The 17,174-nt window shown below is 41.4% G+C and overlaps 1 protein-coding gene and 1 long non-coding RNA gene across 4 annotated transcripts in view; one reads left to right on the top strand and one right to left on the bottom strand.

Annotated features, from left to right (window-relative positions):
* Window positions 1-17,174, bottom strand: part of ATP8B1 (ATPase phospholipid transporting 8B1) — a 127,711-nt gene that overhangs the window by 5,317 nt on the left and 105,220 nt on the right. For both annotated transcript variants that reach the window (XM_040478711.1, XM_040478712.1), the window contains exons 17-25: window positions 15,810-15,922; window positions 13,809-13,973; window positions 12,714-12,825; window positions 11,169-11,244; window positions 7,794-7,926; window positions 7,096-7,384; window positions 2,914-3,137; window positions 1,067-1,150; window positions 48-293 (exon numbers count right to left, since the gene is read on the bottom strand). In XM_040478711.1, the coding sequence (XP_040334645.1) occupies window positions 48-293; window positions 1,067-1,150; window positions 2,914-3,137; window positions 7,096-7,384; window positions 7,794-7,926; window positions 11,169-11,244; window positions 12,714-12,825; window positions 13,809-13,973; window positions 15,810-15,922 (1,442 nt within the window). The remainder of the gene's footprint in view (window positions 1-47; window positions 294-1,066; window positions 1,151-2,913; window positions 3,138-7,095; window positions 7,385-7,793; window positions 7,927-11,168; window positions 11,245-12,713; window positions 12,826-13,808; window positions 13,974-15,809; window positions 15,923-17,174) is intronic.
* Window positions 137-4,208, top strand: LOC121032886 (uncharacterized). 2 transcript variants are annotated; one of them, XR_005791575.1, is made up of 3 exons: window positions 137-229; window positions 1,022-1,519; window positions 2,922-4,208. It is a non-coding gene; the product is annotated as an uncharacterized LOC121032886 (long non-coding RNA). The 2 variants fall into 2 exon arrangements; XR_005791576.1 differs by lacking the exon at window positions 137-229 and adding an exon at window positions 292-418.

Raw genomic sequence — 17,174 nt, 5'->3', positions numbered from 1 at the left:
TCCTGGTAACTCTCAGATACAGAGAACACTTGACCAAAGCCATGTACCTGGAAGTTGACTGTTATTATAAGAGCAGAAGCAATCGTCACAGCAAAAGACTGGTAGTCTGAAGGTGCCTCTCCATCCTGCCCCACAGTTTGCAGATAAGCTCCAAGAGGTATGAAGAAGAGGACCATCGATGTTAAAATTCCGTGCACCAAGCTTACGAAGAATCTCTTATAGTTGAAAAGTAAGTCTTTTTGTCCTACTATGTACAGCCCAGGGAAGCGGAGGCTCAGTTTGTCACTCACATCCTTAAAGGGAAAACACCATTAGCTGCGTATCCGCCAGGAATCGAAGAACTCCGAGATCCATTACAGTTTATACCTCACAAAGAGTGTCAACTTACTCAGTTTTAGGAAGGCAAAAACTCGACAAGGTAAGTCCTGATGAGTTGGCAGTGTGCAGAGGCCAACCTCTTTAGTCCACCATTACTTGATATTTAATTAAGATACGGATAGGTAGAAATTTATTATTTTGCTGTTCATAGAAAGCAAACTAGTAATTTCAAAAAAAAAAAAAAATGGAGGGAGGCTATTTTTACCTCCTGGGAAAACAGATTCTGATTAGTTCTTTGGGAAAGTATTTTCACATACAAGTTGATGGGTTAATTCCAAATTACTCTTTTTATTCATTAAAGTACTTTACCAAGAATCGCTACTAGATAGAATGTGAACTAATTTGGGAATTAAACACCTAAGTTTAGAGAAATATTAAAATAGTTGACGTTTACAGTAAGTTATAGAGACATACTATACTGTTGGGTGTCTTAACAAGAAACTGTTAGTGTCCAAAAGGAAGATAATACACTTTTTTGTCAATGAATTCAACCCAGGCACAGAAATCCTCGTTTCTTACTATAAAACAGGAAGCACAGTTCCTCTTGTTGCCTGGCAACAGGACAGCCATAGGGTTTTCTCAGGAAGAAGGGAAAACCAAAAGAATGCAGTGAAATAATATTTGCTTTTTGCTTCTCGAACAGGTGCTCGGTCTGCCCTGACGTGTCCCTGTGAGCACAAGGTCCTACCTGGTCAAGCAGCCCCATGAGGAGCACGGGCAGGCTGGAGTAGAGCACGTTGTAGAGCGTGATGAACCAGTCCTCGTACGCCGTCTGTGGGGAGGTTAGAGTCTGCGTCACAAACCAAGACCTGCTGCTGGCCTAGTCAATGCACATGCATTCTTTCTCAACTGGGAGGCCCCCAGCATGCGTGGGGGCTTCTGCCAGCGTAAACCCCACTCCTCTGCATTTGCAGAAGGTGTGAGTTGGGTTCAACGGAATGGGCAGAATCCACACTCCGCAGAACAGACCTTCCTTCTAAAATGAATGGGAGAACATACACCAAAACATTTTTTGGGAAGGGAGTCCGTCCATTCTATGTGAAGAATGCTGGAAAATATGTTGGTGCCCATCCTTTCTGTATCCCTTTGTTAACAAATTCGGAATACATAAACCCACAGACCGGCCCAAGAAGCACATAAGGTATCATTCGAATGTTCTTTACTTTTACTTTGCAAGTCCAGCATTTCTATTTAAACATTTTGTGAAGCAGAATTTGAATTTTAAAAACAGGCGCCTGGGTGGCTCCGTCGGTCAGGTGTCTGACTTCGGCTTGGGTCATGATCTCACAGTCTGTGAGTTCGAGCCTCGTATTAGGCTCTGCGCTGTCAGTGCAGAACCTGCTTCGGATCCTCTGTCCCCCTTCTCTCTCTGCCCTTCCCGCCTTGCTCTCTCTCAAAAATAAACGTTTAAAAAAAATACGCTTCTGAAAAGGATGCACAGGGTTTGCGCACACACATCCTCAGGGTGGCAGAGAGGAAACAGGCCTGCTGGTCACCGCCAGTGGTGGTGGTCCTGCATGGGAGCAGGAAGAAGGCCCTTGTGTGTTCAAGGTTGCTCCTGACCCACGGTTCCCAAGGATCCTCTGATACCATTTGAGGCACACCATCAGAAGTTTGGACAACCACATGCGCTGACAGGTTCACTTTTACTAGTGATGCTTTTCTGCCGTATCACCGTTTTAACATATATGACCCCCACTCCCATTTCAGCCATAACTTAAAAAAAAAAAAAAATTGAGAGCAGATCTGTGATCATCCAAAATTTAGATAATCCCTTTAGCCTTGATCACAATAGCATTGTTGATTTGCTATCAAAGTTGAATAATTTATCATTATTCTTTTCTTTAAGTTTATTTATTTTGAGAGAGCAAGCAAGCACGGGAGGGAGAGAGAGAATCCCAAGCAGGCTCTGTGCTGTCAGCACAAAGCCTGACACCAGACTTGAACTCATAAACTGTGAGATCATGACCTGAACCTAAGCCAAGAGTCAGACACTTAACCAACTGAGCCGCCCAGGTGCCCCTTATTGTTCTTAATGGCAAGGTAACTTATAAAAAATCTCAGGTGAAGGCAAAACACATAAACAAAAGCCAGGAACAAATCCCAACTTTTCAAAGGCAAACTAAAGTATTTTTAAAGCACCAGAAACATTTTAGAAACATCGGGGTGCCTGGGTGGCTCAGTCAATAAAGTGTCTGACTTCGGCTCAGGTCATGATCTCATGGTTCGTGAGTCTGAGCCCTGCATCGGGCTCTATGCTGACAGCTCAGAGCCTGGAGCCTGTCTTTGGATTCTGCGTCTCCCTCTCTCTCTGTCCTTCCCCTGCTCACGCTGTCTCTCTTTCTCTCTCTCTCTCAAAAATAAATAAAACATAAAAAAAAATTTTTTTAAAGAAACATCATCTGTAATCTCATTCTGTGCCTCAACTATTAGGAGAGCATCAAAACTGCAAATATGGAGGGGAAAGGTTTTTTTCAGAAGTAGAGTTTTATTTATGCAAGAGTTCTATTCATCAGATAATAATTCTTATATTACCTGTGCAGAGTACCCATTGAAGAAGGAGTACCAGAAATGAACCAATGTAAATGCGAAGTTTTTGTAAAAGAAATATCGAAGGAACTTGCACATCCTTATGTAAGACCACCGGCCATGTACCAACAGCAGTCTCTGCAAGTATCTGAACTGGGCAAAGGAGTAGTCACTTGACATGACAGCTTGCATGCCTTCTTGTCCACTTATCCCAACACCAATGTGGGCAGCTGTGGGGCGGAGGGAGAAGATATGTGAATCATAAGCTAATTTTAAAGCAAAACATGGAGATGATAAAAATGTTTCCACAGCAAAACAAAGAAACAGACATTCTTGGAGCAATGAAAACTCTTGCTCACCAGCCCCGCCCCAGCTTCTGAACTCAACTTTATGTCAGAGATACAAGTGGCTAAAAAAAGCACAAGGCAAGGGCTCTGAGGAGTATTTGTGGAAGGATCTCAGGTGGGTGGTAAATTCCATTTGGGTTTTCTGCCCAGCTCATAAGCCATCCTTCCCACCCACGGAGGGAACCCAAGGAATCCATGCATATTGTGTGTCCCTGCCTCCCTGGCCACAGCTGAGTCAGCTCTGGGCTGGTAGGTCATCGGTAGCATATACAGATTGGCTCTCCGAACCTTCATGTCACCCTTGTTCTATTGGAAAGGTGGGAAAGCAAATAAAAACCTAACACCGCTCTGACTTCCTCGCAGCAAGATTCTATTTGTGAACTGGGTTCCATCGTTGAGGGCCACCTGGAGCCCAGCAGCCCTTCCCTTTGTGGCATTTCTGCAGTAGAGTTCATATCCTCTCTCCAGCTGCCTGGAGGTTGACGGACCAAAGTTTTTCAGCTGAAAAGCCCTTCACAGAAGCCTCAAAGTTAGAAGCTCCTCTGGTGCGTGACTAAGACATTCGAAGCTCAGCCTGGCACCTGCTGCTTCAGTCTATCCAGCGCTTTTGTGAGCACTTAGTCCCTTACATTAATCACTTCCTGCTTAAAGTACCCAGGGGGGTCTGTTTCTTATACTATCCTTGGCACAGAACCCAAGCTGGACCAATCCGTGTCTCTTTCACATTTTGGAACTAAGATTTGGGTTTGTGTTTGTCATTTTAACTTCTAAATTCTTGAGTTGTGGGACAGATATATTTATTTCCAAGGGGTTCTGAGAGGCAGAAGTACAGTGGTCTAGAAGGAGGATTGAACAGAAGCTGGGTTCCTGGTTCCAGCATCTTCCTGAGGTCTGGCTTTTTGGGAGGCATGAAACATCTTTAGATCTTTTAAAATAAATTTCTTTTTGTCTTAAGCTTGCATTAGCTGTTCTTTAATATTTACAATCAAAAGTGTTTTAATTAAGATACTAGTTTATATAGTATATGATAACTATAATATACTTAGTTAACTAAGATATTAAACTTCCAGCATTTGGTCATGGCCCACCGTGACCTTAAGAGACACATTTTTTTTTTTTCTTTTTTGGCTGCAGAAGGTTTCCAGAATGGATAAAAATGAAAGTGACAATTCTGTCCATCCTTCCAATAGTCACTTAGTCACAGTTTCAACTTAGCAAATTACGAATTTTATATAGGTCTTAAGAGGCATGGAACTAAAGACATACTGAGATCTGCTAGAGAATGTGTGTTGGAGAACATAACCTATTATTACTCAGACCCAGAGACGTGACTGCCAACTCAGCAGGGTTTCCAACTGAAAGCGGCTCCAAAAATCCTGCCTTAGTGGCAGAGTACAGGGTCTGGCAAATTCAAAGTGACACAGTGACTTGGCCAAACCTACGTTTTCAATAACACTTTGCGATTCTAAAAAATAGAATGAATTGCAGGTCTCATTCAATATTTATGACTTCTTTTTAAACACATAAATAATTCTTATGACTAGTCGTGGTTGCCAAACTGTGCTTTCCTGCCGAACCATGGGCTACTTTTCCGATCAAGCAACAAAGGGAGATGTTGAGGTTCTCTCGGAGCCAAGGAGAAGGAGCCCCTGATGTCCAGCCCAGCCTTTTTGCTGAGCACACCAAGGACAGCGTGTGAAAGAACACAGCCACAGTTCACAGGGGACTCAAGGCAACCGAGGAGATGTACTTTATAGGGCTACATGTTTTTTTCCCTATAATCTAAATATAGACACCTAGATTTTCCTGAAGTTTCAAAAATGTGGTTTCAGATGCCTCACTGGTAGGCTCCTTCATAGTTCCTTAACAGACGCATCATTGCCTCAAGCCTTTGTGGCTCTGTCTCCCCTCTCGTGCTTCTTGCTTATTCTTAGGGTCTTAGACCAAGAAAAAACACCACCCACCAGCCAGCAGACATCTTCAGGCCCAAGAGAGGGAGACAGGGGAGCCCATGAGAGTCCTTGCGTCCTTGCTAGAGGCAAAAACATGGGGGGGGGGGGGTTGCAGTTCCCTCCACTTCTACTAAATGTGGAACATGCTAACAAATGGCCAAGTTTTTCTGACACTTAAATTTTACTGTATTTCTTTAGAAACAAATATAATTTCTGTATATTGTATTTTATACAGGTGAAAGCAATGCCAGTTTTTCTAAAATACAAAAAGGCACTATCAATACTTGGGTAAAGCTATGGACTTCCAGGGACACCTGAGTTTCTTTGATTTGCACCCCAGATGGATGTTCCCTGTTATATATAAAAGCACCGACCATATAACAGAGCTTAATAAAATTCTTAGAACAACTTAAGAAAACAAGTCTCTATAAGGTTACTTATGTTGACTTTGTGATCCCTTTTGCTATCAATTGGTAAACTCCTTGGAACAAAAAAAATTTCAAGTCTAAGTCACCTAGTCAGATGGTAAATTTGCAAGGTAACCCTCTCTCCAACATCTAGAAGTCTCCATTGTAACTGAGTAAAACTAATGTTTGAGTTACTTGCCCTTTTGGCACAGCTATTTATGCTAAGGGTACACAATGGAAAATAACCTAGAACTGGCTGTAGAGAAAAGAGACTGATGTAATTTGGGGCAAGAAATGCCAGTCGTATGGTAGGATTGGCACATGCAAAACACCCTGGAGAAGAAATTAAACCAGCAGTGGCCACAGACACACATGATAAAGAAGCAAGAAGACATACATCATATAGCTGACTCCTGCCGAGGAAGATAAAGTTGGAATATTCTTAGTATAGATCGAGGAGGAGGAAGAGACTCTAAGAAAAGAAAGAGACACATGAATTACAAAACAGGCTTGAATTAAAAGTCTAGTTGTACATAATGCATTTTAGTTCTCTAGTAGAACATACGTGGTTATGTCATAGTTTGAACTAATAATATCACAAAACTGGAAGTGACCTCAGAAATCATAATTTTCAGATGAGAAAATTGAGGCCGGAGCATAAGCCCAAGGCAACACGGCATGTTGGTGGAATGAAAACGAGCATTCACAGCTCACTAGTTGGGGCGTTTTCATTACAAGATGCTCCCTGACAATAACACAGGGAGGAAAAACCACCCAGGACTCAGGCGTGTTGATGAAGCTTCGGTTCTGCATGCTCTAACACTGGCACAATGTATTTCTGCGTGACAGGGCTCAGTTCTTCAATTTGTGAAGACGTAAAGCCCTCCCACCAGCGAAACGACCCTTGGCAGTCTCCTTGCAAGGTCAAGAGGATGGCAAGGCCATGTTAGAGTTGTGTTTCAATGCCACATGTGCTCCCTTGGGCTCATACGAGGTCACCCAATTTCCCAAAGGCAAGAAGAAAGCCCCAGAAAAAAAGATGCTGAGATAAGAAAGCAAAATACTCTCAAATACTAAAGAGAATTCAACAATTTACTCCGCGCTCAGCAGAAATTTTCACCAAGCTTACTAAATAGGATTCTAATAAGCCTTAAGGAAATAGAGGAGAAGCAGTAAGCGAGGGAAAACAAAACAAATCCACATGTGTGTAAAAGAGGGAAACAGGAGACCAAATTCACTCATGTGGAGCTCATCTTCTCTTTGGCATCCTCTGAGCGGCACTGTCCTACCTGCTCTCTCCTACTGGGGTAGACTGAGCTTCCTCAGGGCAGGGTCACAGGTGTCATCATCGTGGTTACCTGCCTTTATCAGCTGCTTTCTCGGAGCCTGAGCTACGGGATTTGGAACTACTACCCTCGGAAACATTCCTGCCTTTCCTTCTCTAAAGCAGTTCAGGTGGCATCGGCCCTGGGTGAGACTCACTTTTGATCATGTTTACATCATTGGCCCCGTCTCCAATCGCCAGCGTGATGGCTTTCTTGTACCTCTTCACCAGGTCCACCACCATTGCCTTCTGCTTGGGGGTGACCCGGCAGCAGATGACTGCACTGCACTCACAGGCCAGGTCTACAAAGTTCTTCTGCCTCTGCTCTTTCCTGGCTTCCAGACGCCTTTTACTCTGCGTCCGCATCCGTCTTTCTTCTTCCGTCCTCGGGAACTTCAGCTTCAGAATCTTACTTCTCTTGGTCTTTTTCTCCAGAAGAATTTCATTCTGTGAGTTTAGAGAGGGAGAGGATTACAACCATCTTAGTTTTTATCTCGAGGGTACCATTTCCAAGACTTTAATCGTGTGGAGGATGGTTCTTGGGTTATCTCATGGATGATACTGTTCTGATTATAAAACCTACTTACCATGGAAATTTAGAAAACACAAATGTACAAAGAAAAAGAAATTACAATTATTCATTGATTGATAAACCAGGGCTATCCACCGTTACCAGTCTGATGGATTTCCTTTCATGTATCATATAGGAAGTCTCACACTTGGGAAATTGCCGCTCATTCACAGGCCAAGAGATTTTTAGGCTGTCAGTTTGTATGAGAAACCATCTCAGATCAGTCCACAACGAACTGCTGTAGTTTAAGGCAAAGGCACACACAGATACAGTAAAGATACGCACCAACCAAGAACCAGTGATTATTAAAGCACGACTTTCACCAGGTGGAAAAAAAGGTTCGTGCACGGGGGGTACAAACTTTGCATAGACTCCACCTCTGTTCCTCTGGTTTTCCATCCTTGTGTGAAGAAGAGCACTGGGGGGGGGGGGAAAGAAATTTAAGTGTTTAAGAGCACAAGACTATAAATGGGCCCTTGACTGTGAAGTACTTTTGACATATAATCTCTATTTTTATTTGTGTTTAAAAAAAAAAAACCATGTAAAATTTATCATCTCACCTATTTCTACAGTTCAGTAGTATTAAGTGTATTCACACTGCTTTGTAACCAATCTCCAGAACTTTTTCATCTTGCCAAACTGAAACTCTATACCAGTTAAGTGACCCCCTTCCCCTAGTCCCTGGTAACTACTGCTTTATTTTCTGTTTCTATGAATTTGAACACTATAAGAGAACTCCTATAAGTGGAATCATACAGTACTTGTTTTTTTTTTTTTTTTTTTGCGATTGGCTTATCTCCCTGTCCTCGAGATTCATTTGCTATTATAGCACATGTCAGAATTTCCTTCCTCTTTAATAATATTCCAGCGTATGGATATACTACATTTTGTTTGTCCATTCATCCATCGGTGGACGTTTGGGTTGCTTCTGCTTCTTGGCTATTGTGAATAGTGCTGCTATGGACGTGGGTGTGCAGATATGTCTTTTGAGTTCTGGCTTTCAATGCTTTGGGATATATACCCACAAGTGGGATTGCTGGATCATATGGTAATTCTCTTTTTAACTATTTTGAGGAGCCACCGTACTGTTTTCCATAGCAGCTACACCATTTTCTTTCCCACCAACAGTGCACAAGGACTCCAATTTTCACATGCTTGCCCATACTTGTTATTTTCTGGTTTTGTTTGTTTGTTTGATAGGAGCCATCCTGAAAGGGTGTGAGGTGATAACTTATTCTGGTTTTAACTTGCAGTTCCTTAATGTCTGAGTATCATTTCATATGCTTGAGTGTATGAGTGAGCATCATTTCATATGCTTGTTGGCTGTTGGTATATCCTCTTTGGAGAAAAGTCTATTCAAATCCTTAGCCCACTTTTAAATCAGGTGACATAATCTTATTTAAGTCCTAATTCCTCCCTCACGGGGCACCCTGTTCTTGGTGTTCCATTATTTGCCAAAGACAGCTAAAGGAAGATACAATTGAAAATATGCTCAGGACCAACAGAAGGAAGGCAATCTTGATCTGAATTATTATACCTGGGTATATAGTGTATTATAATTTATAATACAGTGTATTATAAACAGTGGCTGCTATTTGGCAAAAAGAAGCTTACTTCCACATAAAGTTATGTTTGCTTTTGAGAAATTCTCAGTGCTTTGTATCAAAAAGTAATTGAGAAGACCACATGTAACACATTCATGTGATAGAAAAATTGGTCACGGAATTTTAGAGTGGAAGCCTCCATGAACATCTTATCCAAACTCTTCGTGTTACACATAAGGAAGTGCAAGCCCATGAGAGAGGATGCGATTCACCTGGTGTAAGTTGATAGGCAAAGGGATTGAAGACTCAGGTCTCCTTACTCTCAGCCCACAGCTTTCCTTGTTACACACAGCCACCATTCTCCACCTTCAAGAGCAAGTTTCTCAACCTTAGCACTATTGATGTCTTGGGCCAGGTAATACTTTGTTGTATGTGGCTGACTATTGCCCTGTAGGATATTCAACAGCATCCCTGGTCTCTACCTATTAGAAGCCAGTAGTACCTCTCCTTCCTTCCATATTAAAACAACCAAAGATTCATGATGTCTGGAAACATTGAGAAATGGCTGCACCAGAATGTTAATATCTCAGCATAATTTAAGCAGGGGCACTGAGTGCAAAGTAGAAATAGCAAGATCGTTAACTCCCAACAAGATAATCAACACATAATAGAACAGATTAGGGTTGTTGTTTTCACAGAGCAAGGAAATTTATACCCTCAAGTGGAAAAAGTTGTAATGTGGAATTGAATAGAGGGGCTAAGTATGGAAAAGAAGCCTCCTCTTGAGTCTTTCAGGCTAAGCTCAGTGTCAACTGTGAGACTGCCACATTTCCCTGCAAGGCAAAACCACCCCCAGTTGAGAACCACTACACTAGAGGATTAGGTATTTTTTATTCTTTTTTCCACATTAATTTCTCATTTTCAAGTTGAAAATAAGGAGTGATGAAGACAAATCACTGAAAGAAAAAAAGCATGAAGTTACCCATTCAAACCATTCTATAGAAATCATCCTTTTAGGAACCACCTAGAGAGATAGATGGTTCAGCCCTCTAGAAAGGTTAACTTAGCTAAGAGCATGATCATAAAATTTGCTACTTGCATAAATTTTATCTTCTAATTTAGCTCAGGGCCCAATTTTCAACACTTTAGAAAGAGAGACCAGAAATCTATTAGGGCCCCCGTCTACAAGAAATAAAACCTTCTGGCAATTAACCAAAGTATTTGAAACCAAGAAACTACTTAAGTAAACATGTTACTATTTATTTGTTGCTATTTTTTAAAAGCTGAAAGCACCAAGAGGCATGGTTTATGCATTCAAACAGAACTGATGGATGTAGATTTTAGAGCCGCTGATTTTGTGTGTCTAATTTAGGCCTAGTGCCCAATATACTGGAACAACTCGTGAAAGCTCTGTCACCATCATTGGAAACAAGACTAACGACCTCCATCGACTCCCTCCAGCCTCTTACCAAATGAGGCAAGTTCACAGCTTTTGGCCTCATGACAGCCTGGAGGAGGGGTCGTAAGGCAAGGACTTGAGGAATAAATAAAACTGTCAAGATAGCACCACCGCGTAACTTCTGCCGCACGTTTCTGGCTTTACCACCAGGCGGGGCTTCTCCTTACACGTTTCCAGGTCTCCTGTGACTCTGGGCTCTCGAGTGTTTCAGGACAGGCTACGCTTCGAAATATCCTACCCCATCCAGACGAGACTAGAGGTGTGTCCTATCCACCCGTTTCCTTCCAAGCAAAATTGTGCGGTTTCTTTCCTTCTGTTTGTTTCTTACAAAATTACAATTCCTTGAAAAGGCAGCACTCCAGCATTAGTTGGCTGGTGATGTCTCAGGCTCACTTTTTTTTTTTTTTTTTTTAATCAGCAGGCAAGCACTGAGGACTTTTAAGAAATGCAGAGAAATGGCCCCTGAAAGGGTGAAGAAGGGCCTCAAGTTCCCCTAACACTAAAACTTGCTCAAAAGGAGATCCAGCCATGATAACCTGGAACTACCTGTGTTCTCTTGCCTTATTTAAATGTGAGGAAAACTGTCTGAATTGACATTCTCGCTCCCATTTCTCCGTATTTGCTGTGTCTACCACATCTAGATTTGCCTTTACTTACTTGATATCTTCCCCATAGCAGATAGTCATGTCTTCAGTCAGGAGTTCACAAGCAAATCCTATATTTTCAGCAGTTTCTACAACAGAAAGAAAAAAAAACAAAAACCAAACTAGGTGTTGGGGTGCGGTTTAGGTCATGATCTCTTGGTTCGTGGGTTCGAGCCCCACATCAGGCTTTGTGCTGACAGTACAGAGCCTGCTTGGGATTCTCTCTCTGTCTCTCTCTCTGTCTCTCTCTCTGTCTCTCTCTCTCTCTCTCTCTCTGTCCTTCTCCCACTAACACGTGCTCTCTCTTAAAATAAATAAACTTAAAAAAAAAAACACTAAGTGTTGTGCCTATTGATGAATAGTTGACTATCTAGTAATAAGCATTTTTTTTTCAAGTAACAGCCAGATGCAATCAAATATGGTGAGTTTTTTTTTTTTCAGTAGCAATGTATATACACAAAAGGGGGGCAAAAGCCTTTTTTCTGTGATAAAATAAATAGAACTCAAAGTCTGGTTTGAGAAGTTTTCAATTATAAAATGTACTCTATTATCAAATATATAAATATACAAACTGATTAACAAATCAATGTTCATTGAATTACTAAGCACATTCAGTTCATGTGGCTTAATCATTCTGTTATGGAAAAAAAAGATAATTATTTCCATAAACCCTCACATGGGGCCCCTACTGGAGACTTTTCCCCTTTTCCCATCACCACCCACTGTTATTTGTTTAAGGTCAGGACTTCCCTTAGCTTATCAGAGTGTGTAACTCACAAATGATGTCAGAGTAAGAGAAATTATCTGGTTTCCGTGAGAGGCTTGTAGAAGGGTATCAATGCCAAATAATGCCTTGTTGAGCTCTAAATTTAAAAATTCAAATCATCCCTTGGGGCACCTGGGTGGCTCAGTCGGTTAAGCGTCCAACTTCCACTCAGGTCAGGATCTCGCGGTCTGCGAATTCGAGCCCCGCGTCGGGCTCTGGGCTGACAGCTCAGAGCCTGGAGCTGCTTCGGATTCTGTGTCTCCCTCTCTCTCTGACCCTCCCCCGTTCATGCTCTCTCTCTCTCTGTCTCAAAAATAAATAAACATTAAAAAAAAATTAAAAAAAAATTCAAATCATCCCTTGGGTGTAAAATTTTAATTATAGTTTTCAGGCAATAAAATGGGTAAAAAAAGCAAAAGTTATTACTCAGCAGTTTGTATTATGTTCTGCTCTGTGCCCAACAAATGACAAAGGGACCAAAGGGATGGTCCTTTCACGAGAGGAGTTCACGTCTGGCTGGAAAGATCAGACTGACCACACAGTTAAAATGGCCTGATCAGGAGGTCAAGTAGAAGAAATAAAACTCTGCTACCGAGGGAGTTTCTGGAAGGATGCTGCCAGCGTGAGCTGGAATAACGGAGAAGGGTTTCTTAAAGAAAGCATCTCTGTCTCAAAGGAATGGACCGTATTTGTGCAGGATGGAAAGTCTGAGAAAATCATCTTGGGCAAGGGATACAGGAACTACGAACGCTTAATGAATTAACAGATACGCCTCCCCGCAAACTGAATTACCCTTTTTGTCTCCAGTGAGCACCCAGATCTTGATGTCAGCTTTTGCAAGTTTTGAAATGGTTTCTGGGACTCCATCCTGTAACTTGTCTTCAATAGCTGTGGCTCCCAGTAGCTGGAATGTACATTTCAAAAAAAAAAGGAATTAGCAAAATAAGCTCAAAATGTTCTGTAATTGCAGTTTGCCAGCCTACAATAAGCAGAATGGCTAATTATATACCCCGATTGGCGCTCTACTGGGGCTGGTGGCCAGTAATAACAGCAGGGGTGGCTGCGGTTCATACCGAAAAATAAAACATTCAAGCCCTTTTCGCTTAAAGTAGTTTACCAAGGTAAAAATGTAAGTACAAAATCAAGGATGTTAAAAATATACTTTCGTTACATACAGGCTATTTTACGTGGACACAAGCCACTTCCTCTCCCTGAAGGTCAATACTAGCTATTTCCTTCTAATCTAAATTCTACAGGTGATAGGTATTAAACTTTGAGAAATTTCATTTACAAATGGTATCATTTTCTTGTTTCGAGGTTTTACAAGATACAAATCAGTCCAGTAATTCTCAAAGTGTAATAAAACATATGATTTGTCATCGTGTAAAAATCATAATGAATTATAATAAGCGAGATAAAAAATACCAGAATCAGATTGGAAGCTCAATGTTTTCTTTCCTTTGTTTTCTTATAGTGGCAACTTCTGTCTCGCTCACTGGACAGAAGAAATTCAAGTGACCTAGTTCCTTTGCACCAATTTGAAATGCTGAAGTTAGAATTATCTTTCAAGCATGAGAATAAAAATATGACAGAACTCCAGGCACCTGGGTGGCGCAGTCGGTTAAGCGTCCGACTTCAGCCAGGTCACGATCTCGCGGTCCGGGAGTTCGAGCCCCGCGTCAGGCTCTGGGCTGATGGCTCAGAGCCTGGAGCCTGTTTCCGATTCTGTGTCTCCCTCTCTCTCTGCCCCTCCCCCGTTCATGCTCTGTCTCTCTCTGTCCCAAAAATAAATAAACGTTGGAAAAAAAATTAAAAAAAAAATATGACAGAACTTAGTAAAATGTCCAGTTCTGTTTAGAATAGCAAGTCATGAAGGTTAAAACTCACAATTAAGTCCTTTTCAATCTCCTCATACACTTTATCCAGAGCTTCATCCCGGTTGGTTGAGGCTATACTGGCAGCCATAAACTTTTTATTCCATTCTTCAAATTCTTTTTCTTCAATTTCCTTGTAGCAAAGGCACAGAGTTCTAAGAGTCTCACTTGCAAAGATCTATTTAAAAGATCAGCCACCCAACAAAGACAAGTTAATTTTATGTAACTCAAGATCCAGTTTGAAATCTTTCTTTGAAGTAAAACAGTACGCGCGTTTAAAAAGAGGTCATGAAAGATAATGGACTCTGAATAAAAACATTCTGTAGAGGAGATTAAACAAATACTTTGTTTTTCACTTTAAGTATTCTCAGGGTCCTATTTGTAGTTCCCAAATTAGTTAAAGAGAAAGGTATACATTTCCTCTAAATCAAGTCACTAGAGAGAAGAAAACTCTTTCTCGTAACCACACAGAAAATAACAGACAAGGGAGCTGCCTTGGGGTGTGATGATGTTGTAAACACAGGCCTGACAACTTTATAATTTGTTCCCACAAACTGTTACAAGCCCAATCAACTGTGGACTCTCGACCAAGCATTATATCCTCAAACCAGCTCGGAAATACCTGAGCCACCGTTAAAGCTGTGGTAAAACATTTTAACGAAAAAGAGTGGCTGGAAATTTTAATCATGGTGAACAGATTTAAGCTATTTTATTTTTTTTAATGTTTATTTATTCTGAGAGAGAGAGAGAGTGCGAATGGGTGAGAGGCAGAGAGAAGGAGAGAGAGAATCCCAAGTAGTCTCCATGCCATCAGCGCAGAGCGACTCAGGGCTGGATCTCATGAACTGGGAGATCATGACGTGAGCCAAAATCAAGAGTCAGACGCTTAACCTGCTGAGCCACCCAGGCGCCCCTAAGCTATTTTAAACAGTTTAAATATGAGCCAGTAAAAATGTTTTTAGTACTTCAGTCACATCTTGTTCCAACGCATCACGCAACTAAGTGTTTGCTTTCAAAGATTCTTTGGAAGGTTCTGCATCTGTTTGATTAAATTGCCAGTGTTCATATCCTCATGAGAAATGATCTATCGTAACTGCTTCAACCACCTATCAATCTTAAAACGAGACCCCCGTAAGTAAACAACATATACAGGCTTCTTCCTCAAGGACCTTTGACTGGCCCCAAACTCGACCAGACCCAGGGAAGAAATCACCCTTTACTAAGCACTTACTAAATCCTGGGAATTGTGCAAGATCTTTCCCTTGCAAGGACTCTCTTTGGTAGGAATTACCCTCTTCCTCTTTCACACAGGTCATTAATGCTTCAGCTAGGCGTCAACTGTTTCCCCCAAGGACACAAAACAGGCGAAGAGGCAGAACTGGGATACCAGGTCTGATGGGTATCCTCCATACTTCATTGCCATCATTAATAGAACCAAAACCATGTGAGGATTGGTAAGCAATTCCAAGAGAGAAATTTCCAGAAGCATTCTGAATAACTGCAGTATCATTGGACTAAGTTCACATTCCCCTTAGATAACAAATTTGAAGTAATGAAGACCAAACTGATTTACTAACAAAGGTAGAACTCAGTTATCCGACGCATTGCTTTGTCACACCCCATCCTACATGAATGCTTTCTTTCCTTCATTGTCCCTTAAGAGGTTGGTGGGATTCTTGGAGGCCACACAGATACTAAGGCTACAGCTCACTATAGTTACGTGGCTTGCTCAAGGTCACTGGAAGACAGACCAGTCATTCCCCCGGGCCCGTCCTACAGATGCTGCCAACCGGGATGCCGGGAAAGAACACCATGGTCATGTCCTAGGAAGTCAGCAGCAGGGGCAGAACCAGAACACGGCTGCCATTTTTCCTACATTGGTGCTCTTTCCACACAACTGCACTAAGACAACAGAAGGGTCAACAGTTCACACAGAGCTTTCATTTCAGCTCACAAGACAGTATCAGAAAGGAAGTTTGCAATCTGCGGCAGAAAGGGTGACGGTGGGACTTACATCCAGGGCATCCTGTGTCTCTTGTTTTGTTGGATTCATCTGATGTAACCGTTCATAAATCACTGTGTCAGCGCCTTTGCAATAAAGCCTGATGTTGCCTTCTGGGGTTCTTACTAGTAGTAAGAGAAGGAAAAGCAAATCATAAAGTTAGCTTTGACTTCTTAATAGAAAACTACATTTCTAAAGTTGATTTGAAGGGTGACTCTGCTAATAATTCACCATTAGTTTAAAATCATAAATGCACCTAGAAAAACTTCCCTCTCAGCAAAGTTGGTAAGCCACTATCTACATACAATGAAATATAGTGAAATAAATATGAAAAGAATGCTGTAGTCAGCTTAGCTTTTCCTATCCTTACTTATTCTCTCAGCAAATATTGACTGATTCCCTACTATGTGCCATGCCCTGTGCTAATATCTTCTATAATGCCTTCTTTGTCCATGCTATAGGAATCTTTCTTACCTATAAACCTGGGACGCTTACTGCCTTTAATACTCAGACCAGAACATGACTCCTTGTGACCATTTTCTTGGATTTTTGGATCTGTGAGATAATTTAATGATAGTACGTGCCTCAGAGCTAACTTGATTTTGAGTTCAAGGTAAATGCCAGACATGATAATCGGCCTAGATCAGTGCTAGGCATACAGAAAGCACTCAGTAAAATGTGCCCAGAGTTCAGTAGACAGTTGAACTTGTATATTTTTCTTGGTGAAAAACTCAATCTCATAGTGGAGAAATCTCATGAACACTTTCTGAGCAATCAAACCTAACATCACGAATAACCCTGTGCTTCCAGATGTGATATGCTGGGAGGACACAGCACCAATCCACGCACCCTTCCTGCCAACGATGCGTAACTTGAATTCAGTCATGAGGGAATATCGGACAGATCCATTTCTCCGTATATATATATATATAACAGTTTCCCCATATGGAGACCAAAGTTAACAATCACCTACTGCAGTATGCAATCTTGGGTCTTGAACCAAGAAGGAAGGAAGAAAGAAAGGGAGGGAGGGAGGCAGGGAAAAGAAAATTTCTGGTAAAATCTGAAAACATCCTGCAGATTAGATAATAATATTGTCTCACACTGAATTTTCTGATTCTGATCATCGTATTTACATATAAGTGAATGTTCTTGTTCATAGGAAATACCTACTTAGGTATTTAGGGGAAAGGAGCCTTAGCTCTGCAATTTACTCTCCGATGGCTCGGGAAACAAGAATCTGTATATGACGAAAATGACAACACATGGCCAATGCCAACAGTCGAGTTAGAGAATACAAGAGTTCTCTAAACCATTTTTGCAATTTTTCTGTAAATTTGAAGTTGTTTCTAATTGTGAACTTAAAAATTTCAATAT

The sequence above is a fragment of the Herpailurus yagouaroundi genome, unplaced genomic scaffold (genome assembly GCF_014898765.1).
Source record: "Herpailurus yagouaroundi ecotype Mexico unplaced genomic scaffold, PumYag 142, whole genome shotgun sequence".
In the NCBI taxonomy this organism is placed as follows: Eukaryota; Metazoa; Chordata; class Mammalia; order Carnivora; family Felidae; genus Herpailurus; species Herpailurus yagouaroundi.
This window is presented reverse-complemented; position numbering and strand designations above follow the sequence as displayed.